Below are 21,522 nucleotides of genomic sequence, written 5' to 3' on the forward strand. Positions count from 1 at the left end.
TTTTTTATTTTCCAATCCTCAGGTATTGAATCATAACTGGTAGGCAGTGCAAATAGCTTGCTGAACAAAATGCAGAACCAACCATTGGAGCCACGTGCGAGATATGTTCTGCATGGCTGTGAAAGGTTATGGTTGTTTTCATGCAGCTGCAGCTTTAGAAAATATTATTTTACTTGGAGCAAATCACAGATATTATGGGCAGAAATTGTTCTAGCCATCTGTGGGCTTAAGCACCAGTGTAAGTAATTGTAGAGCTCATAGGAATACAAATAGAATTGATATGAAGACAGGATATAACTTGTGCAAATAATTTCTACCATGAATAGGACTTGTTTTGCAGTTTTACCTTAAACCTAAAGTCACAAATTTTTCTATTTAACGAAGCTTGATTACCTGCCATGAGCAGAGGTGGGCAACTTGGGTTGGGTTGAAGCCCCATAAAATTGCCCACCTCTGTGCATTGCCATATCAGGGTTCCTGATGCTGTGTAGCTGCAAACGTTGCTCATTGTTTCTTTATTGTTATTGAAGGCTATGGTTGGGGGGGGTGCTCCTTATTGACAAATGTCCGATGTCGTTTTATTGCTGTAGGTGGTGAAATGGTTGGTTTGATTTGTGGGCAGCCTCATGAGGTTGCCCACCTCTGACCATGAGCATAATATCCTTATGAACATAATTACAAAATGAAATTTTACTTCTGAATTCAATTTTACGAAGGATGTCTGTAAAACAAAAAGAGATGTGCTAAAAGCAGAGGTGCGCAAACATTAAATTTTTAGTTTTGAATTGAATGAGTAAAAAAGGTTAGGTGTGATCCAAATCGCATATTTTCCAATAGTTTCTGATATCTTTGAGCGTTAATACAGGTATGTGGTGTGTTAAGTTAATGCAGGTAGTTTAAGCTAAAAACAAGCGTTTTTGACAAAATGCAGCTATAAAAATACGTTTGTTGCAATTTTTGTTCTCACCTATCATGAGCATAAAGTTTTATACCTGTAATGCCTACTTGGCATTAATGGAGTGAGGGAATGTCACATTGTTGTTGTTGCTGTCAGCAAACAAATTTAGGGAATTGAGGACCTTTTCATAATATGTATACAAAGAGAGACAGCAGCCACTAACACTAAGCATAGAGTTTTCTCTTTCACCAGTGCTAGTAGTAGTAGTAGTAGTTGTAGTTGTAGTTGTAGTTGTAGTTGTAGTAGTAGTAGTAGTAGTAGTAGTAGTAGTAGTAGTAGTAGTAGTAGTAGTAGCAGTAGCAGTAGCAGTAGTAGTAGTAGTAGTAGTAGTAGTAGTAGTAGTAGTAGTAGTAGTAGTAGTGGTAGCAGTAGTCTCTGTTAATTCTTTGAGCATAATTTTGTTCAGTGGAGAAAGTTACTTGATAAAGGAGCCTACTGAATGCTACCGAAATGCACAACTCTTTCGTTACCGCGAGAAAATGGCCGTTTTCCATAGGTCTCGGAATATATTTTTTTGCCAGTACAAATAATACTGCAGCACACATGGCAGCATACAAATATGAACATATTGGAATGCTCTTTCCAAAAACATAAGTTACAAATCAAACAGTTTATTAGGAAACACACAAAGAAATAAAAAAAAGTACCATTTTTGTGGCCAGTTAATAAAAATAAGATAGAAAAGGCACGATGTCTACAGATGCATTATTAACAAAGAAAATTTGAAATATACGTTTTGAAGATCAATGACCTGGGAACACTGTGTAAAAAAATAAACTATCTGTACAGTGCCGTTCTTCAGCTACATAAAACAACTACAGCCTCATTTCTCATGCCATGTGGTGAAGCAGTTCCTGGTTTTCGTGAGGCACAAAACCAAAACTGCTGCAAACTGGCTGTAAAGTCTTGGGAAAAAAACAGCGCACTCTTGAGACATAGACAAAGAAAGAAACGACACCACAGCACTGATTTTTCATTTTTTTCTTTTGTCGTTTGTGTTGTCATTTCTTTATTTGTCCATGTCTCAAGAGTATGCTGTTTTTTTCCCCAAGATGAACCACCAACTAGCCCGTAAGGCTGGGTATGCATGTTGGACATGTGGCGGACCTTCACGAAAGCGTTTTTGAGGAATAAAACCACCCGGACTTAGTCAAAGCTCACTAGAGAATAGCTGGCGCCATTTTTGGGTAATTATCACCACTCAACGCCGTCAGATAACAAAGCCTACAATATGATTCGATATTTGACTTGCTGGAAGTCTTTTGATCACAAAAATTTGATGCTAATGCTGCATTACCATGAGTGGGACATTTTTTGTTTCAAGCGCAGCTGCTACGCCCTCCTTTGAAACAACACATGCACATTAGTTCTCAAAAAGGTCCATCAAAAATCAGAACGTCTCCAGAACGAGAAAATTTAAACTGGTTCTACAAGTGCAGTGCCTAGACTAACCACTGGGTGGCACTAGGTGCACGAGAAATGATTCCAACATGTCGAAATCGGTGATTTAAAGCATCGATCACCGGTGATCGACCTGAATAGGCGTAGTAACGAAAGAGTTAAGTAGTCAGTCAACAGTGTCATTAAATGTATGCCTCGTACAGTAACGGGAGAGTTATGGCATCTCTAGCTCTATTCTGGGTGCCACCAGACTTCATGGGGTCAACAGAGAACCACCACCTGGCTAGGCTTTGCCTTGGTGTTAAAGGAGTATAAATCCTTCTTTGTAATATAATGTGTAATGCATTGCTATACACGGATCACCATGTGGCATTTGCCTATGACTCTCTATTTTCTCTTGTATGCTTTAGTATCGATTTCAACTGCTGAGTGATGGCTATGACATCAAAGGTTCATGTACGTCACGTGAGGAATGAAAAAAAAAAAAAAACTGATATCATTGCTGCTACCTCACAAGCTGTAATTCCGGCTTTTGAGGGAGGCTAGCTTTACCACTGTAATGATCCAAAATGGTGGCGTCATTACTATATGAGAGTTTTTTCATCCCTCTTGTGACCTATATGCAACTTGACGTCATAGCCATCGCTCGACTGTTGAAGCCAAAGCAAGAGAAAAAAAATTTATTATAAATTATTTAGCGATACTAGGCGAATACTGTGGGGTCATCCATGTACAGTAACGTAACAATTTCCTTTCTCAACAATCATTACAGTGTTACTTGCTCTGAAGAATTTTCCACAACTTTGCCTTAAAATTGGTGCTCGCACAGCAACCAAGCTGACATCTGGCAGGACCTCATCGAGTTCTCAATGTTTTTCCCAGCAACTAGAAAAACAATTTTCATGTTAGTGCGAGCACGCAAGTGGTCTTTAAGGGGGATGCCCAGATGACAACCAAACTTGGTGAGAGGTTTCTTTAATACATGCACACTCCAAAACAACCAAAATTTAAAAACATATTTTTTTTTGTGTGTGTGAAAATTGTAATTTTAGCCCCGCATCTCCCCTTAAAGCGCCAGTATGTACGACCCAGCCATGCAATTCAGCCAAGTAGTAGGCCATGCAAAGCACCACCTCCACATTCCTCTGTGTGGCCGCTTCAGGCTTAATGACGCTCTGAAGAGAGTAGGCACCTGTTTGCGTGTTCGCACTATGAGTGGACAACCCTGTACATGATCCATGGCAGCACCTAACCTCTCGTTGGAAAGCATGATAAGGCAGCACTTGCACACTGGCCCAGCTTTGCAGCATTCTTATGCAAGAAGTTTCATGAGGACTTCTTAAATATGACAAATATTGCAACGGTTTCTGCCATGCTCAAAACCTCTTGCTATTTTGAACTGTCATTCACACAATTGCCTATTGGGCCTTTTCACTGCAGGTGTGCGAATACGCAAAGTTTCTAATAGTTTACAAATAGTATTTGCTATTCAATCCACACCGCACTTCAGCTATTCGAAGTGTCTGAACTTCTGAAACGCTTAAAAATCACGAAATTGCTGTTCATCTGAGCTTGCAGCCAAACATCGCATCGTATCCGACGGCGTGTATTAAACGACGCTTAGAGTAACCCGCACTTGCTGCATTGGCTATACCTTGCTGTTTCCTGAAAGAATCTATAGCCAGCACGTGGTAATAATCATTGAATAAAACCAATGCACTGACGGCCGCTGTGCACTTGAAGGTCGGAAAATGAAGCGCAGCGCTGTGCCATGATGCAGTCAATGACTGGCTCTGAACACGCCTGCGAGAAATTAAAATGGGTAACGAAGCTGTGTCACGCATTATTGCAGTTGCTTGCCTGCGACCATTCTCATCCTTCACAATTTCTGTATGTTAGAATGTGGAAACTGCACGTTTGGCCACAGAGGACATGAAAAAAAGCTTACAAGGGAAACCTCAAAGCCATTCTGTGTAACCACATGAGATACACTGTGGCCCTCGTCGAAGGGGAACAAAACCATGCCAGGTGGTTTTTTTTCCCTCTCATGACAACTGAACCATGCAAGATGGTTTTGTTGCGTTCATTTTTTTAACCATCCTCTTGCGTTTCGTCATCATTGCCCTGTGGCTTGCCCCCGCAATAATCGACCAGTAATGTCACACCTAGAGTAGAGAGGTGTTTGGCTATGTTAAGCCGAGGACAACGCAAGGAGCTATAGATCGGAAAATAGTAGATGTACTGTTAAGGCATAGGAAGCGTGCAGAGTGGGTCAGAAAAATAACTCGCGTTAATGACATTTTAGTGGAAATCAAGAAAGAGGAGAAATGGGCATGGGGCAGGGCATGTAGTGCGAAGAGAGGATAACCGATCGCTAAGGGTAACAAATTAGATTCCAAGGGAGAAAAGCATAGCAGGGTGAGGCAGAAAGTTAGGTGAGCTGATGAGGTTAAGAAGTTTGCAGGGGTCAAGCGGGTGCAGCTAGCACAGGACTGAGTTAGTTGGAGTAATATTGGAGAGACCTTTGCCCTGCATTAGGTATCATCTGGCTCATGGTGATGTTGACTGACTACGTTCAGAAAAAGCAGCTAACTTTGCATTCTCTTGGTGCACTGTATTTATGAAAAAATTCTTAATCCCCAAAGATTTGATAGGCAGGGTTTCAGGTCTATGCAGAAAAAGAGTATGAAATGTTGGGTTGATTCATTTTGCTAGACCACCAAAGTATGATAGAATTGTATAAGCCCTTGATTAGTCTGGTCTTGCCTGCAAGCCAAAAGAGTCAAGTGGTTCATAGAATGTCTCAAAAGAATTTCATGTTTATAAACCTCCATTCAAGATTGCATCAACATGGAGTGCATTTTTTTGTGTGAGTGTGTGTGATTTGTTTGCTCACGCGCATGTTTCTCAGTGTACTGTAAGTACTAATGATGGACTAATAAATTTGTGCTCTGTTCTGGTTGGCCGAGGGGCATAACCTACAAGGCAGAACAGCGCAAGCTAGACAGGGGCTAGAGAGGGAAGACGAGACTCTTCCCTTTAGGTAGTGAGCGTAACCTGTTGTGTGACATTTGTGCTCATACTCTTTGCCTTTTCTTACATGCAGACAACAAAGTCCTGGAATTGGGTGCCCAGTGGGTGCATGGTGAAGAAGGCAATCCCCTCTACGGCTACGCATTGTCAAACGACTTGCTGGCTGACCCACGGCGGTACCATTCCCTTGAAGGTCGTGGCTTCTTTTGTACTGACCAAGGCACTCAGTTGCCACAGGATTTGGTAGATGAAGTCATTACTGTACTCAACCAAATCAAAGAGGAGCTAGGTGGTCGGCGACCTCGACTTGAAGGAAACCAGAAAGTGTTTGAGGTCAGTGAGCTACCTATATCAGTCGGGGAGTACTTGCGCTCACGATTTCTCGAACATCTTGAGCAGCAGAGCAACACAGCTGACATGGTCAAGATCAAGTGGGCCATATATGACTGGTACTGGCGCTTTGAGGTCATTGACAACTCTTGCTATAGTCTGGATGAGCTCTCTTTTAAAAGTTACGAAGAGTTTGAGGAGTGCCCTGGAGTTTGGAACATCAACTTGAGACATGGCTTTTCCAGCGTAATTAACAGTCTCCTAGAGCACATTCCCGAAGCCAACATTCAATATAACAAGGCCGTTAAGCGAATCTACTGGGACAATAGTGCCATCCCTGCACACACTAAAATGCCTCGCTCCTCTATCAGCAACTCGCAGGAGACCATCTGGGAAAGCATTCCATTCATTGAATGTGAGGATGGCGAAATTATGTCCTGCAGGCACCTGCTTTTAACCATGTCTGCAGGCTACCTCAAACGTCATCTGGATGACATGTTCCACCCAGAGCTTCCAAAGGAGAAATGTCAAGCATTGCATGGCATTGGTTTTGGCACCATAAACAAAATATTTCTCATCTTTGAGCAGCCCTTTTGGGAGCCTGGTACAGAAGGCTTTCAACTAATCTGGCTTGAGGGCGAGTCTGTAGATACAACCAAGCCAGACTGGTGGGTCCGAGGGATATCAGGATTTGATCTTGTGTACGATAACCCCAATGTTCTTGTTGGTTGGATTGGTGGCAAAGCAGCAGAGCACATGGAGTCTCTTGATGACTCTGAAGTACTCGATGCCTGTGTCAGCGTCCTGTCCAAGTTCTTGAACAGAGAAATCCCTACGCCTGTATCCATAGTGAGGTAAGTTCTTGTATTATCAGTATTGCCCAGTATCACAACTTGGTGCCACATTTCTTTCTAATCTATCACAGGTCATATTGGTTCACCAATCCCTACATTGTAGGAAGCTACAGTAACAAACAACTGCCCTACGACACATCAGATGCCCTCCTTGAGACCTTCTACGAACCACTTATGGCAGACGCACCACTGCACAGAGTATCCAAAGTAGAGGTACTAGAACACCAAAGTTTTGTTGTAATCTTGCGTTCTAAAATATTTTTGCTTATTTACAGTGGCCACTTGTCCTTTTTGCTGGAGAAGCTACTGACAAAGATTTCTACTCGACTGTCCATGGAGCTATGAGGTCGGGATTCAGAGAAGCAGACCGTTTGATTAATTTCTGGAGGTGCGTTGCCTTGCAGTGTTTTACTTGGCTTTTCATAGCAAAGAAGCATGTGGAGTATGTTTATAATTCAACAAAAATAATGTTTATTATTAGAATAGTGTTACAGGATCATAAGACACAGCTGTAATGGTGCTTTTAGAAGAAAGAGGCTCTATCGTCGTGCTGTGCTGATTGCATAAAGTTAATTTGCATAACGTTAATGCTTTATTGTTGCAAAAAACAAAATTGCTAGGACATCTAATTCATCATATGTTGGCAATATGATAGCATTAGAAGCTGTTGATGCATTTGCAGTGTTTTGTATTATTCTTGCATGGTAGTTTATGCACCCGTTCATGTATGTCTTCACACAGCCAGACACATCTTTGGGTCATCTAGCTGGTAGTTAGATGAAAATGTCTAGAGGTAGCAACATCTTAATGCATTGAAACTTATAGTTGTTACCATCTGATGACGTCGCTTCTGGTCTTGGGAATTGTGATTGGACACTTTTTTTCCAAGTGTGGCTTCCAATGTCATTACAGTAATGTAGTTGTCATAATTTGTCAGCATTGTGTTCCAAGCCAACAAGTTTGAACTTCGTATTATTTTGCAGCTGAGTAACTCAGTGCTCATTTCAAGTGTCAGTCTTCAAGCACTGCCATTCAATTGCTGCTGTTGGTCAAATTCACGAGTGCTCAGGACTTTTGCATGCACAAAGTTGTTTTATAAAGTGGGGTACGTATATTTCCTGGTGAATGGAAAGCAAGCACTTTTATTTGTCCCCTATGAAACCCTCAGGTTTAGCGTATAAGGTAATAATAGCAAGAGAAAAGATGCTCGATATATCTCACTTGCAGAGGGTGATAGATATTTGAGGAAAAGGTGCTTTGAGTGCGACTGCTGGTACGAGCTTTAACTAAAACTCTCCTTTGCCTTCTGTTCATGTTGAGACTAGAGAGGAGACTGTGATAACTGTCACCCTTACTTGCTTACCCTCTTTGAACTTCAGAGTATTCCGAGCACAAAAATGTTGCCACCTTCTGCTACCAAGTTGAGTGGGCCCCATCTTGGTAGTTTCCACTTTGCAAGGACATAGCAGGTTTTCAGGCTTCCGAGTTAATGGAACTTGGCCATTTCTTCCTATCTAGTGGTGGATTCAACAGTTGGTGGTGCAATTGGGCAAATTTCGCTTCCTCCTTGTTGAGACATGCCTATGCGAGACTGTTTGAAGTGAACTGAATGGCATATTAGCACAGCAGCAAGGCATCCCTTAGCTGTACAGTTCACAGCTTTTGACTTGGCACAGAAAAACTGGAAATACAAGTTGTGTAGCAGTTGGAATGCAAGCATTTATTATGCTGCTCTGTTGTTGAACTATTTTCGTGTGTAATTAAACTTTTGGTGGAGAGTTCAACATATGTTACAAAAGCATTAGGCACTTAAGCTCTTTGTGCCACACCACTAGATTTGACCAGTTTAAACCTTGAATTTTCTTATTTCCTTGTACTTGCTCTTCTCACTAATGTAGCTTGTCTGGAGTTGACATCACAGGACCAGCACTGGCGTTACCAGTGCCATTTGTGACCCCTGCTGTCGAACTGTGTACACAGGCTTGTTCAAGTCTGTTTAGTTCATAGAGTTGAACGTCCCAAAGTGACTCTGGCTGTGTATAAGAGACACTGTAGTGGAGGGCTCAGGAAATTTCGACCATCTGGGGTTATTTAACGTACACTGACATCACACAGTGCACGGGTGCCTTGCTTTGCTTTTTGCCTCCGTCAAACGGCAGCTGCCGTGGCCGGATTTGATCTCGCATCCTCGAGTTCAGCAGTCAAGAACCATAAACACTGATCCAGATCCATTCCAGCGGGGCATGATATAGTGTCCTGAAGAGACTGTGGCTGTGAGGGATTCCTTAGGCTATGGATACTTTCAACCACCTGGGATTCCTAATGTGCACTGACATCACATGCTGTCACCCATGTTTGATCTTGGCTGCTGCAACCATATTTCAATGAAGGCAAAATGCAAAGTGAAGAGCCCCAGGTGGTCAGAATTATCAGGAGCCCTCCACTACGATGTCCCTCGTAGCCCAAGTTGCTTTGGGACGTTAAATCACACTAAATGGCATTGGTAATGCCAGTGTTGGTTCTGTTAGTGGCAGTACACTAAGTCACCGTGGCTACGTGTACTACAACACAGTGTTCATTGCCTCTCCAAACTTGTTCTATGACCTTTAAAGGACCCACTTTTATAAAATGTGTGTGATTCATACCTACCAAAGCTTTTGTACTAAATGTTTTATAACAAGATTAATCTGCATGCAAAATTTGTCAGTGTAGTTTTGGAAGATTTTGCACAGCAAACATATGCAGTAAACGCTTATGAACTCGAGCTCTCATATCTCGAAATATTGGTTAAGCAGAAAATTTTCATGTTGTGCAGTAGGCACATTTGGCATTGCATATCGCCAAATCCTGATATCTCATAACCTTGTCACCGAGAACTTTGAAATTCAAAATACCATCAGCAAGCTGTCCGCGCAGCCCTCAAGTTACATTATGAACTAACACGTGTCTGCACGGTGTATCTCATTTGTACTTCGTGTAACTGGGGCGCTGATGGTGGGTGCCACCGGTGACACGAGGCGAGGGCAGCTAGGGTCACTTTCCCAGGGCAACGACGACCAAGCAGGCTTGAGAGGAGGTATGCTAACCCTCCTCTTTTCACTATGGGTAGCAGCATTGTTTGACCTTTGGCTCCAAGCAGTGCCCCAACTAGAGGGGTGCAGACAAGCTATTCCCACTACACAGTCACAAAGATAGTTTGAGCTACAGCAAAGAAGGTAGTGAATGGTGCCGCCATTGGTTATCACTGCGATCATCTTTGTTGGTGGCATCTGTTTAACCGCCACACCATGGGGGGTGTTTGGCGTAAAATGTTCACTGCGAAGCAAAGCTCAGTAGGTGGTGTAGAAATTCTTGCAAAGCATGACTAGCACTAAAACCTTGGCACTTTACTGTTCATTTTGAAATTTTCCACATTTTTGCACCTTCCTGATTTAACCATGGTCTAAACTATTACAGGCATCCCTTGTATGAAAGGATTTCACCCTAATTCTGTACTTTTTTTTTTTTGTCAGTAGAAAACGGGACGACATCATCCTCGAGTCATCACAAGCACAACCAAAGCTCTAAGGCTTCAGCAATGGCATGCCTCACCCTCTGACAATCAGTGCACAGGACCAACATGTATGGCACAGGTTGCATTGTAGTATTGCTTTGCAAAGACACATACATGCACCTTGTCGTTGTATGTTGTCTTTCCTGCTGCAGTGATTAACCCATTTATGATTCATGTACAATGTAGCTGCTGGACTGCACAAAATTATACAAGTGCTGTCCACAGCATGGTTTATTGTTGCCAAGCTTTCGCTGCCTTGCAGTGTCCGAGGTTTTCGTCTGCTAGAATAGGCCTTATGCCCATCTTCTAGTTTCATTGCTTGCAGAAGTAACCTTTCAGGCCTGCTTTTGAAAGTGTTTAAGTGCCAATTTGGGAGCAAATAAATGCAGCTGTAACAAGCACCATATGCAAGTCATCCGAGAGCTCTAGTCCAACCCAGGTTATCATGTTAATGTTTGGCTGCTATGCTAGTCTACCTATCTACACAATGGCCTTTCTACAGCACATGTCAAGCTGTTAAAGCAGCAAGTATATAAGGTACTACTCATTTTCATGCATGTTACCCTGTGCAAGTTTTATTTCATCTTTTCTGGCAGTGCAATTTTAGAACACACAACTGAGTGCCTACTGCAGGCGGCTCAAGGTGCCTCTCAATGTGCCAAAAGTTCTTTTACTGGAAATTCTGTGCATTCCTATCTACAATAAAGTTTGCTCTTGAGCAGTCTGCAAAATCCTTTTTTTGTGGCAGAAACAATATGATGCAGATATTGCCATTGGCTACGTCAATAAAATCCTTTATTTCAACATAGAGCACTTGGTTATTTGTACAAAGCAAAATGACAGATTTCCATCACTGGGGAGGAAATATTGCTTATCCAGCAAATGAATTTTTTTTTTTTAAATACGACTTTGAGTCACTGGCTGTGCGAAGACCCATCACCTCTGCATAGACTTTTTTTCCTTGCCCCTACCAAAAATGGGCACCACCAAAGTATGGTGACAGCACTGATCAGCAAACTGGTAAGGGCTGGCAAAGCAACCCTCCATCATGTAGACGCAACAAATTTGTTCTTTAAAAGCCAAATGGAACATGTTTTTTTGAAACTGCATGAAGCATAGCAGTGGCTATTTGGGCAACTGTTTGACAGTTCAAGCCCTTCTATGGTTAGCTGTACAAGGTGGCTGCAAATTCTGTCCAGCATTCCAGTGGCAACAGGCAAACACTGCAACAGAGCACATAAACCTGCAATACAAGTGCGCCTAAATCTTGGCACAATGTTTTTACAAAGTCCTCTTTAGCGCTCAAACACTCAGAAATTTGGCCTTTATACATGCATGTTTCAAAAGCACATGCTATCAGTAGCAAGGTTTATTTGCCCTCAACCAATTGTCTTTCACATCCATTGATGACAGAACCCATACACAGCCTTTGCCGTTTACCAATGGTGGTGTGGATCACAAGCATGAAAAAAATCACCATGGTGCAAAGCTGCACTGCACAATGAAACAAAGGACCAGCACTTGGGGCAGGGCCCCAGCACAGCCACAAAGCTAGAGTCAGCCCGATGGCTTTTGGTGACCAGGGTGGAAAGAACAACTGAAGCAATTTGGAGCAATAACGCACACTCAACACCAACAGCATGACGACAGCAAAAAACTACGACACGGCCACCCACTGACAGAGTGGGAGAGTCACGAGCAGGGCAAACTCAAAGCGCCGAAATGTTTGCTCCATCATTTACGAGCATACATCACGTGGACCATCCTTCAGAAAAAGTGGCAGGGGAAGAGTCGTACAAAAGCTGGTCGCATGTGGTTTTAACGTCCCACCCGACGTACTACAAAAAGGGGAGCAGATCTGGCTGGCCAGAGGGACAGTGCCTGAGGCAGCTTTGCAGGATTAAGATGCAGGGAAGGCGAGGAAAGGGGGGGAGGGGGGGCTCCATCTCCCAGTCTGCAGGGGCTGCTCAGCTAAGACGACAATTACGGCAGTTTGACTGCTCTTAATATACAAACAAACACGCAACACTGATTTCCATTGAATGATAACACAATTATTGCTCCTGTCTTGTACACTTTTCCACTGTGTGATATGCGTTACGGGTGATTTCCTTGTCTCTACGTCACGCTAACAGCAACAAGACGAAACATGTTTTTTCTGCTGGAAGACACTGATGGTCAGCTGCTTGGTGGACAGAGAGAGGAGAGCATGAGCAGCCCTTCTCTCGGGAGCGATGCCCCAGGCAGCGGATGCTTGGCCCCGCCCCTGGGAAAACGCCCAGCCAACCACCCCGGTCGACGGCACACAGCTGGGCACACTCAAAAGGTCACAGCAGAAATCACACCACAGAGGGCACACCGTGGACACTGCTGGGTGACTGCAGTCTCCGTCCCTGGATATAATAGCTATGCGCCGAGAGAGAAGAGAGGTAGTGCGGTTGCTTGGCCCACCCATGCGCTCCCAGCAGGAAGGCCCCTCAAACAACACGACAGGCTAACAAGTACCCAGCCCGCATCATTGGCACAGGGGGAGAGACACACACACACACACACACACACAGTGGCTAATGGCTGCTGGGGGTACTCATTATGTACCACAACATCCATGACCCACCCCACAACAAATTACATGGGCTACGCCTGAGGTATTTCAGAAGACTGCCGCCAACTGCCTGAGGTATCTGGCAAGACTGCGTCCGCGCAAAATGAGGGTAGTTACGTTGCTCGAGGTATATCTGTCAGAAAGCAGTGGCCAAAGCCAGGCTTCTAGGAACCACGTCCACACTCCACAGAGGAGTCAGACGGTCAGTCTATTTGGAGGTAGATGCAGCAGGAAGCGCTGTGTTTATTTTGGGAGCTGCAGTCACCCAGCAAACTGTAAATGTTTCAAAAGAAGCAGTTGTCAAAAATTACACGCGTCCTGCCCACATGGCCCTTAAATAGAGGCTCATATATTGCCCTGCATGGTTTCACAAAAACCACTACAGTCTGGTAAAGTAGGCAAAGGCCTTGCTTAGACGAGGTAGCGATTCAAAGCTCAAATGAGGTCCTTAGTTGTTAATCTGAGGCTCTAAAAGTTTTGCTGCACCTGTTGGCAGTTGAACTGCACGAGGATAATGCTGGCAAACAAAAGGCACTACATTGCTAGATAACAAATGAGAATGCACATGAAACACACTGTCATGCACATAACACCAAAGGACACACTCCATTCCAGAGCCCATGATGGGCTGTGCGTGTTCACCCTACCTCCACATGGTTCAGGATGCTCTGAATGGCCGCTAGTACCCGTAAGGGATGGGATGAGAAACCAAGAACCCTTCCACACAGCTTGTCCCAAATGGCAGACAGCACTGCTACAAGAAGATCAGAGGTAGTGTGTTTGAAACAAGCAGGGCCAGAGCGACCACAGGCAGGTTATCCATGTGAAAACGCAGCTCCTTGCAGGTATAAAAAATAACGTCTCTTAATGTCACACCAATCGGCTGTGTATGCCTGCCCTCCCTCCGCAGCAGTTTTTGGCCCATACCTTGCAGGATATTTGGCAAAGTGACCCGTGAAAATACTCTTGTGACACAGCTGCTCCCTTTAGCGCACCACTGACTAGCTCAATCACGCCACACTTGAATGACTTACTTGCTGACAAACTGTCTCAGGGTCGACAGTGATCAACAAAACCACATCACCTTGCAGAATACAGGCCAGAAACCACAAAAAAGAAAAAGGCCAATGGTCAAGCATTTTCTACCCACGTAGCCTGACTGCACACTTCTAAAAAACCATACAGAATGGAATGTCTTCACAAAAAAATAAAATACACTGACTGTTCTTAAATAAATTAAAAAAAAATATCTAAAAGCAATGCCCAAGTATGGAAAGACGCTCACAGCACAAAATGTCACTGTGCAGTGAAAATGTGCAAAGTCTAATGCATGTATAATCAAGTCTACAGGCCAGTGTTTTTGACTAACAACATAAATTCGGCCTGTCACCTATAAAATATAACCATGGCACACAAACTGACAACGTAACTGTACATGCATGCACTTTCATGGGCTCCTTGTGAAATTGCATGGAGAAAAGCACACACACACAGTGTGCTTCGAGCTAGCAAAACGCACAAGTTTCAAAAATGCACGTAGCCACAATTTGTCTGCACTCAGACAGACTCGGCAAGAGACATGCACCTGAAAGTAGCATGACTGGCAGAATGAAACACACAATCCACCACAATAATAAGAAAATAACAGATGCAGCACAAGGCTCCACAGCTGAAGCTTGTATATGACCAATACACAGCAGGATGCATTTTGATGCAAGCCCAGCAGTTAAAAAGAAGAAAAAAAAAAAAGTGTCAAGTCTGCATATATGCCACAGTGCAATATTCCCGTTTTACGGTGCTTTGTCAACAATGTCATCTAACATTTGGCAGTATTTATAGTACTGCTTTGCATTAATGCCATTACGCATTGCAAAACCCAAGGGAAGTCCACACTTTGCTTCTGACTTCAGGGCCATAAGCTTGGCTATTGCCGCCTGGCCAAGAACCAGACAGACCCCTTATTGCTCTGGGTCACTGTTATAACCCAGTGGATTGAACCAATGTCATTTGATTTGTTCCACATTCTGCACACAAACTTGCTTTGCTGGATCTGTCCATTTTTGTTTTGGCCTTGTTGGGGAAAAAAAAAAAGAATTCCTGCCAAAGGACCAAAACAAAATGAGCAGCATTCCTTCAAGCCCAGGGTTTTGTCAGCAAAAATGGCAAGACATGTAGAAATCCTAAAATCAGGACATACAAAACGACTGCAGTTTGTGCAAATGCCGAGCCAGGCTCAACAGTGCCCGGATGCCCTGTTGCAGGGACCTACTGGACATCACTAACAATGAATGCTCCTGGGGTTTCTAGGAAACCCGACAGAAAAAAAAAAATGTTCTGTTATCACATCCTCCCATCTAGACATGTTACTCCCGACAGACCTTTGGAAAGAAAGAGAGGCAATCTGCGCACACACTGGTCAAGCGTCACTTCTCTCCCGTTCCCAAAGAACATGACCAACACCAAAAGCTCTGGTACGCCCTCGCTGTTGCTTTTTGACATATGGTCAGGTGTTCGCGGGAAATGGTACCCAACTCTTCCAGTACACACCAGTGCCTTTTGTGCACAAGGGAGATGTAAAGCAGCAATGGCTGCTGAGCAGCACATGCCCCTCCACCTCAGAAACAGGGTGGGCTGGCAAGAGAATACAGAAACAAGACTGTCCCAAGAAGTGGGCCACTCGCTAAATGCACGCAATGGGGATGGCGGGTGATGGACGATTCGCATGAACAAGAAAACTTAAACCCTGTCTCCAAGACTACCCCTTTGGCACAATACCGAACACAGAGGTGGGGACAACATGCTCCCATGCATTCCTCTTCTTAGCCCAATGGCTGGGTCTCCCGAAGCAACCACTGCAGCGCAAGGTCACGACCCTGCTCTTCTAGTGCTCGGCCAATGACATCCCGACAGGCCTGGTGGTATGTGTCGAGCCATTCCACCTGGAACACATCACAGAATCTCAGTCAAGCCTGTTCCTTCTCCTCTTTTGTTTCCCTATGTCTGCACTTCGTGCTCAATTCCCAGACTGACTCTGCATCCGGAAATTCCAACAATGAAGCAGCTTAGTTTTGGAGTCAGAAAAATAGCATGGAAAGATTTGTGTAGGTGCGTCAAGCAATACCTGAAGCCAAATTACTCAAAGATCACATCACAAAACCAGCCACAAACCGATCAATTAGCCCTGCTCCTATTGGTTGACTGGCTGACATTTCAACCAACAGAACCAGGGCAAGTTGACTGGCTTGTGACTTTTGGCTTTAAATTTTGTATTCATCCCCCTCAACGTTACTTTCATTGTGCCCGTTTTCAGTAAATCTCGTAATTTGGTCTCCAAGAGACCAGAAAAAATGTTCGAATTATCAAATAGCCACACACACACAAAAAAAAAAAAACAAAATAAAGCTGCCAAAAACCATTGGCATCACAGTTATTGTATCTAATTGTATGATGGTTGTCTGCTTATGAGATGAAACCCAAGTGACAGCGATAGTTTTTTCCGATTTCACCAGTCAAGTGCTCCGATTTGCTGACCCTGTCGGTAACGTCAAAGAACTGCACCAAAATCGTAAACGCCTCGCTACCTTTTTCATAATCTGATGTAGTATCACTGGTGTCTTTTCCCAAACTGATGTGAATGTGTAGCCCCACTGCTATCGCCAACAACGCAGTTGACGAAAAGGTCGAAGCGAGGAGCATGAGCGGACAAGCTCAAATGGTTGCTAATTTGCGAGCAGGCCCAGAATCCAGGTGGCAGCATCACGCCACCAGCGGGGGTGGAAACAGGCTGGAGCATTTTGGAGCAGCTCAGGGAGCAGTAATATTGCCGTTTTGGAGCAGCTTTGGAGCAATGAAAGGAGAGTCTTGGAGAAATAAGATTGTTTTAGAGCACATTTCTTAGGCCAACCACCTTTGATAATTGTAGTCTTCTATTCCTGACACACAAAATCTACAATATGATTCCTTTTTGTGCAACATTAAATGCTTTTCCAATAATGCACGCAAACGGTCAAAACATGTAAAGACGTTTAAAATAATAGATGCAGGCCAAAGGAACAATTAGCAATAAACTAGCGGCGAATGGAATGCCTGCTTGTGCACTTTATAACTGAACACTAAGTCAAGAGTTCGACGAAGGTTGGTTGGTTGGTTGGTTGGTTTGTGGGGTTTAACGTCCCAAAGCGACTCAGGCTATGAGAGACGCCGTAGTTAAGGACTCCGGAAATTTCGACCACCTGGGGTTCTTTAACGTGCACTGACATCGCACAGCACACGGACACCTCCATCGAAACGCAGCGACCGAGGCCGGAATTCGATCCCGCTTCCTTGGACACAGTAGTCGAGCGCCATAACCACTGCGCCAACCCGGCGGGGCGTTCGACGAAGGTTTGTCTGGTCAGGCATAGTAGTAGGGGGTCAGGCATGGTAGTAGGGTAGAAAGAATTGCAGTCACCGACCAGTTGACTTAGTCAGTGACTGTAATTCTTTTTACCCCATAACTGAACATCATGTTTGACCTAAAGGTTTTGCCTATTTTGACTTGACAGATGCAAACGTAGAGTCTACTACTTTTACACGCTCACACAGTGCCACTAGATGATTAGCAGCATATTCCTGCTCTCTATCTTGCGATATCCTTTCTGATCCTATGCCTCTGGTGACAAATTCCCAAGCGCTGGTCGGTAGTGCCTCAGGAAGGATAGATGGCAATCAAGGGTGGCCTTTTAACCCTTCAACTTCTTTTACTTCACTTTTCTAGTGATCAGCACCTTTGGCATACCACCCCGTAACGTTTCAAGCATGTTTGTAATGGACAAAGGGGTCGATTTGAAGTACCAGTTTGTTTTCACAGTAAAAGTATTAGAACAACTTGTGTACTTTTTTTGCAGCCAGACAAATTTCCTAACAGCACGTTTACACTATCTGCTTCGCTTGCTGCTCTCGCTTCTCTCTCCACTAGTGATTCAAAGGGCTAGGAGAAGTTGCTATGTCAGATGCACTGAGCATTTTCTTGCAATTCCCTTCAATTGCTTTTGGCCCATAGTAAGTTTACTTGCAATCAGATATTTATTATGCTCCACGCTCCCGTAGGTTTCAAAAATTTTATCTGTATTAAGCACAACGCAAGAAGTGTTACATCGTGGCAGCCGTTTGGAGCAATATTCTGTTTTGGAGCAGGATGGAGCAGTGCTTCCACTTCTGCATCAGTCCACTTCACCAGCTGATTAGCCGCAGGTGCCTTCCAATTGCCACCCTCTTAATAAACAGAGGCGGCGCCCGCGGTCACTAGGCCTCCTTCAATTACGACAACATTGCATACAGATGCAAGCAAGGGCACTGCGTAGATGTAAGGACAGCATGATGCCGTCCCAAAATAAAAATAAAAGAATAATGACCCACCAAGCAGCGTTCGAAATGGCATGGCTGGCCAATGTGCTCTATTCCGATCGCCACCGCAGGGTGGCATTAATAAGAAAGTGAGACCAAAACTATGCAACCGAGCTGTACTTGAGATATGAGGGGCTTCCAATCATTGTTGCGCCTGCTACAAAAGTGTGTGGGCACCAGTGTTCCATGCAATTCAGGTTCGGAGAGGTCTATGACACCCCCACCGAAATTAGCCAGTACGAATCAGGTCATGAATGACTTAAAGGGAAGTTGAAAAGTTTCTCACCAAAAAATGAGTTCTGTGCGAAATTTTGTAGGTTTTGACTGTCATACTTAAAAATGGCAGAAATGAACGCAAACAGCAGTTTTTACAAGAAAACGAGCACCAGCGAGTCCGCCCTCCAAGCAAACGCTGCTGAATTGGCCAGGCCCATCATGACATCATTCGTGGTATGCCAGGCCAGTGCCGGTGGTGTTGCTACGTGCGCATTGCTTCGGGTGACTTGACAGTTCGATTCAAGATGTTATTGATTATTCGAACAACGTAAAACACCTTGAACATTTACGGTAAGCGTTCGAGCAACCAGCAGTTCCGAAAAAAGAAAAAAGAAACGGAGCTACGAAAGACTCTTTCAAGTACGTCGACAGCGAAAGCAAAGTCAGCACATTTGCGCGAGTCAAAAAGCGCAAGAGCTGGCCCGCTTTAACAACTGCCCTTTACACACTAAAGCTAGTTTTAGTAGCAACAATAGGAATAGGCATTGTATATGATGCAATCCTAATCCACAGCGCGTTTATACAACTGAGTATCGCCCAACGGCACAACGACAAACGCATGCGTACTGCACCTGCAGCCCGTCCAGTCTTTGGAGCTTAGTTGGCGTGGTGCGCCGTTCAACGCAACACCGAATATGGTCCGGCTTCAGCCACATTGTGAAATCAGACAGATTCGCAGCATCTGCAGTGCCAGATGAAGCGAGCTTACCGGAATGGGCTCTCTAGCAGAGTGCACTCCTTGGTCGTCACTAGGCCTATATTATTTCGCACCAACGCAACAGCAGACAATGCTTGGGGATTGAGCAGCGCTGTAGTAAACGAGCTACTCATAGAACTGCCCTACTGTATATCACTTTGTCTCACAATGAAATGAAGCTATCATTCATTACGGCGCCGCCTTAGCAGAGGAGCTAATGTATGCTAATGTAATGTAAGATAGGATCAACCGCAATGCACCGCGGCCACTACAGTGAAATCTTGTTACTACGAGCACCACATTAACGAATTTTTTAATAATCCCCGGCAGATTTGCTATGTTTTCAATGTAAAAATATTTCAGAATTAGGAATTTTAAAATAGCGTATCTTTCAGAATAACGAACGTATTTTATTTCTTCTATAATTTTGGAACATCAGTATTACGAATTCAGCTAAAATTAACAGTGCCGCAGCTTGCAACTCTCGCGTGAAACAGAAACCGCCGTTTCTGTGTGTATGGTCCGTGGGCTGTAGCTATCATCATCAGCACATCTAGTACCAGCTCCTAGCGCCACCACGAAGCTATGGTTTATTACGCAGTAGCCAGCAGGCCGAACGAGGGTCGGTAGTTTGAGCGTGCTGGAAGATATATTTTTTTTTATGCCGCGGATTAACTTATTGCGAAGTTTGTGCGAGAGCGATGATATTAGCCAGCGAAGTGCCAAGAAGATATGAACGCAACCGCTTTCACTGCAAGAAATCGATGCAGGGAAAAAGCGATTCAGCCTCTACAGACAGGTAGCATTGCCCCATCGACTGCCGCAATCATTTTGAAAGACTGAGACAAGATTTTCAAACTTCAGGGGGCATTGAAGATGAGGTCATATCGAACTCATCTTTTTATTGCTTATTTTCTGCACATGGACAAAGTCCGTAATTTCATTGCTCGGTGCAATCACGCATGCGACGAGGTGTTCCGCAAAGTGGAATGTGTATATGCTGTAGTGGTGTAATGTAGTGCAAGGTCGTGTTTGCTGCATGCGGCAGAAGAAAATAATTGATTTCTTCAAATAAATCAGCTTTGGAGTTAGTGCAACATTTTCATTTGAGGTTTAGCTTTTCTACACACGAGCCCACTGCCAGGTACGTCATTTGCATACGTAGGTTTGACCACTGGCTTATAATCGCACGTTTTTCATTACAACGATATTTCAAAATAACGAATGATTTTTTGCGGTCCCATGAGATTTGTTATATAGAGATTTGACTGTACCGCTACACAGCTGTGAAGAGAAACTTGCTTGTATCACAGTTATCACTCCTACCAGCATCTCAGTAAGGGTCAGCTATCCTCAATAGGGGTTAATTTTTGACATTCCATTACACCTAGGCTCATTATTTAAGATAATACATTTGAACAAGCTTTCGTAATGTTAGCGCAAGGGATACATGGACAGCTGCGGAAGGCGCGGCCGGCGCGGCATATGGAGGCAGTGCTGCCTTTCGGACGATGCTTGAGCGCACTATTGTTGCACGAGCAGCACGGCATTGCTGACACTGTGTTATAAATGACTACTGCAAATGCAGCTTCATTCTACCGATCATGCATTTTGTTTGCTGTACCTGATTGGTAATTCTTGACCTAGTCTATAACGGCGGCGAGTTGTGTAACAAGTGAGCAGCGAATCGCGTTTTAAGTTCGGTATCCTCAGCGTAACGACGGTGAAGCCAGCCGTGCAACAATGGTATTAACCTAATTAGGTGCGGGAACAATGAGAGAACAGCACCGGGCTTCAATTGCACTGATTTAATTGGGATCCCAAGTGGCCGCAATCGCTGCCGAGATTCGATGATCGTCATCCGCACGAAAATTATCAGGGCAAAACAAAGCACATTCCAAAGGCAAGAAAGTTTTCCTTTTCATGACAGAGACCCATTGCGCTGAAAGTTTCTTATCCTCTGGGAAACTATAAGCACCCTGTCGCCTGGACCACTAATGTTTACACAACGGAAAGCCGTGCTGATAGCCACTGGTCGCTTCACGCACTCGCAAGACTGTTTTTAATGACATGAAGAAAATTTTTTTCACAGTCGGAGGGCATCGAAGGGTGCGGAAAATCACTTCGCAACAGCTGCATATCTGCTGGTTGACCTCGCGTAATGTTTTAACACGCAGAACCTTCAGGGGTACAGAATGACCGAACTGGAGAAAACAAATGGCACCAGCAGCAGATTACGTTGATCCGTCAATCACTAAAGCGCGGGATAGAACAAAGCAAGCGTGCAAAACGCGACGCCGGCCTGCATTTTGCAATTGACGTCACATCCGCCTGTTCCCCAGCCCGCCACCACCGCTCCCGGCAGTGAAGAGGGCGTGCCCGCGGCGCATTTTTAACAAACGATTTAGTCTTTTTTTATTGACAGAATTCAGA

At 44.2% G+C, this 21,522-nt stretch overlaps 2 protein-coding genes across 7 annotated transcripts in view; one reads left to right on the forward strand and one right to left on the reverse strand.

Moving 5' to 3' along the window:
- Window positions 1-10,933, forward strand: part of LOC146206533 (uncharacterized) — a 29,349-nt gene extending 18,416 nt beyond the window's left edge. The window contains exons 7-10 of one of the 2 annotated variants that reach the window (XM_084591256.1): window positions 5,466-6,576; window positions 6,648-6,789; window positions 6,852-6,964; window positions 10,089-10,933. In XM_084591256.1, coding sequence (XP_084447382.1) covers window positions 5,466-6,576; window positions 6,648-6,789; window positions 6,852-6,964; window positions 10,089-10,143 — 1,421 coding nt within the window. In that variant the 3' untranslated portion in view covers window positions 10,144-10,933. The remainder of the gene's footprint in view (window positions 1-5,465; window positions 6,577-6,647; window positions 6,790-6,851; window positions 6,965-10,088) is intronic. The other variant, XM_084591258.1, reaches the window with a different exon arrangement.
- Window positions 10,934-14,457: 3,524 nt separating this feature from the next.
- ApepP (Aminopeptidase P) overlaps window positions 14,458-21,522 on the reverse strand; it is a 45,503-nt gene continuing 38,438 nt past the window's right edge. For all 5 annotated transcript variants that reach the window (XM_084591260.1, XM_084591259.1, XM_084591261.1 and 2 more), the window contains one exon: window positions 14,458-15,670. In XM_084591260.1, coding sequence (XP_084447386.1) covers window positions 15,551-15,670 — 120 coding nt within the window. In that variant the 3' untranslated portion in view covers window positions 14,458-15,550. The remainder of the gene's footprint in view (window positions 15,671-21,522) is intronic.

This window comes from Amblyomma maculatum, chromosome 1 (genome assembly GCF_055883805.1).
Source record: "Amblyomma maculatum isolate TAMU_Amacu chromosome 1, ASM5588380v1, whole genome shotgun sequence".
In the NCBI taxonomy this organism is placed as follows: Eukaryota; Metazoa; Arthropoda; class Arachnida; order Ixodida; family Ixodidae; genus Amblyomma; species Amblyomma maculatum.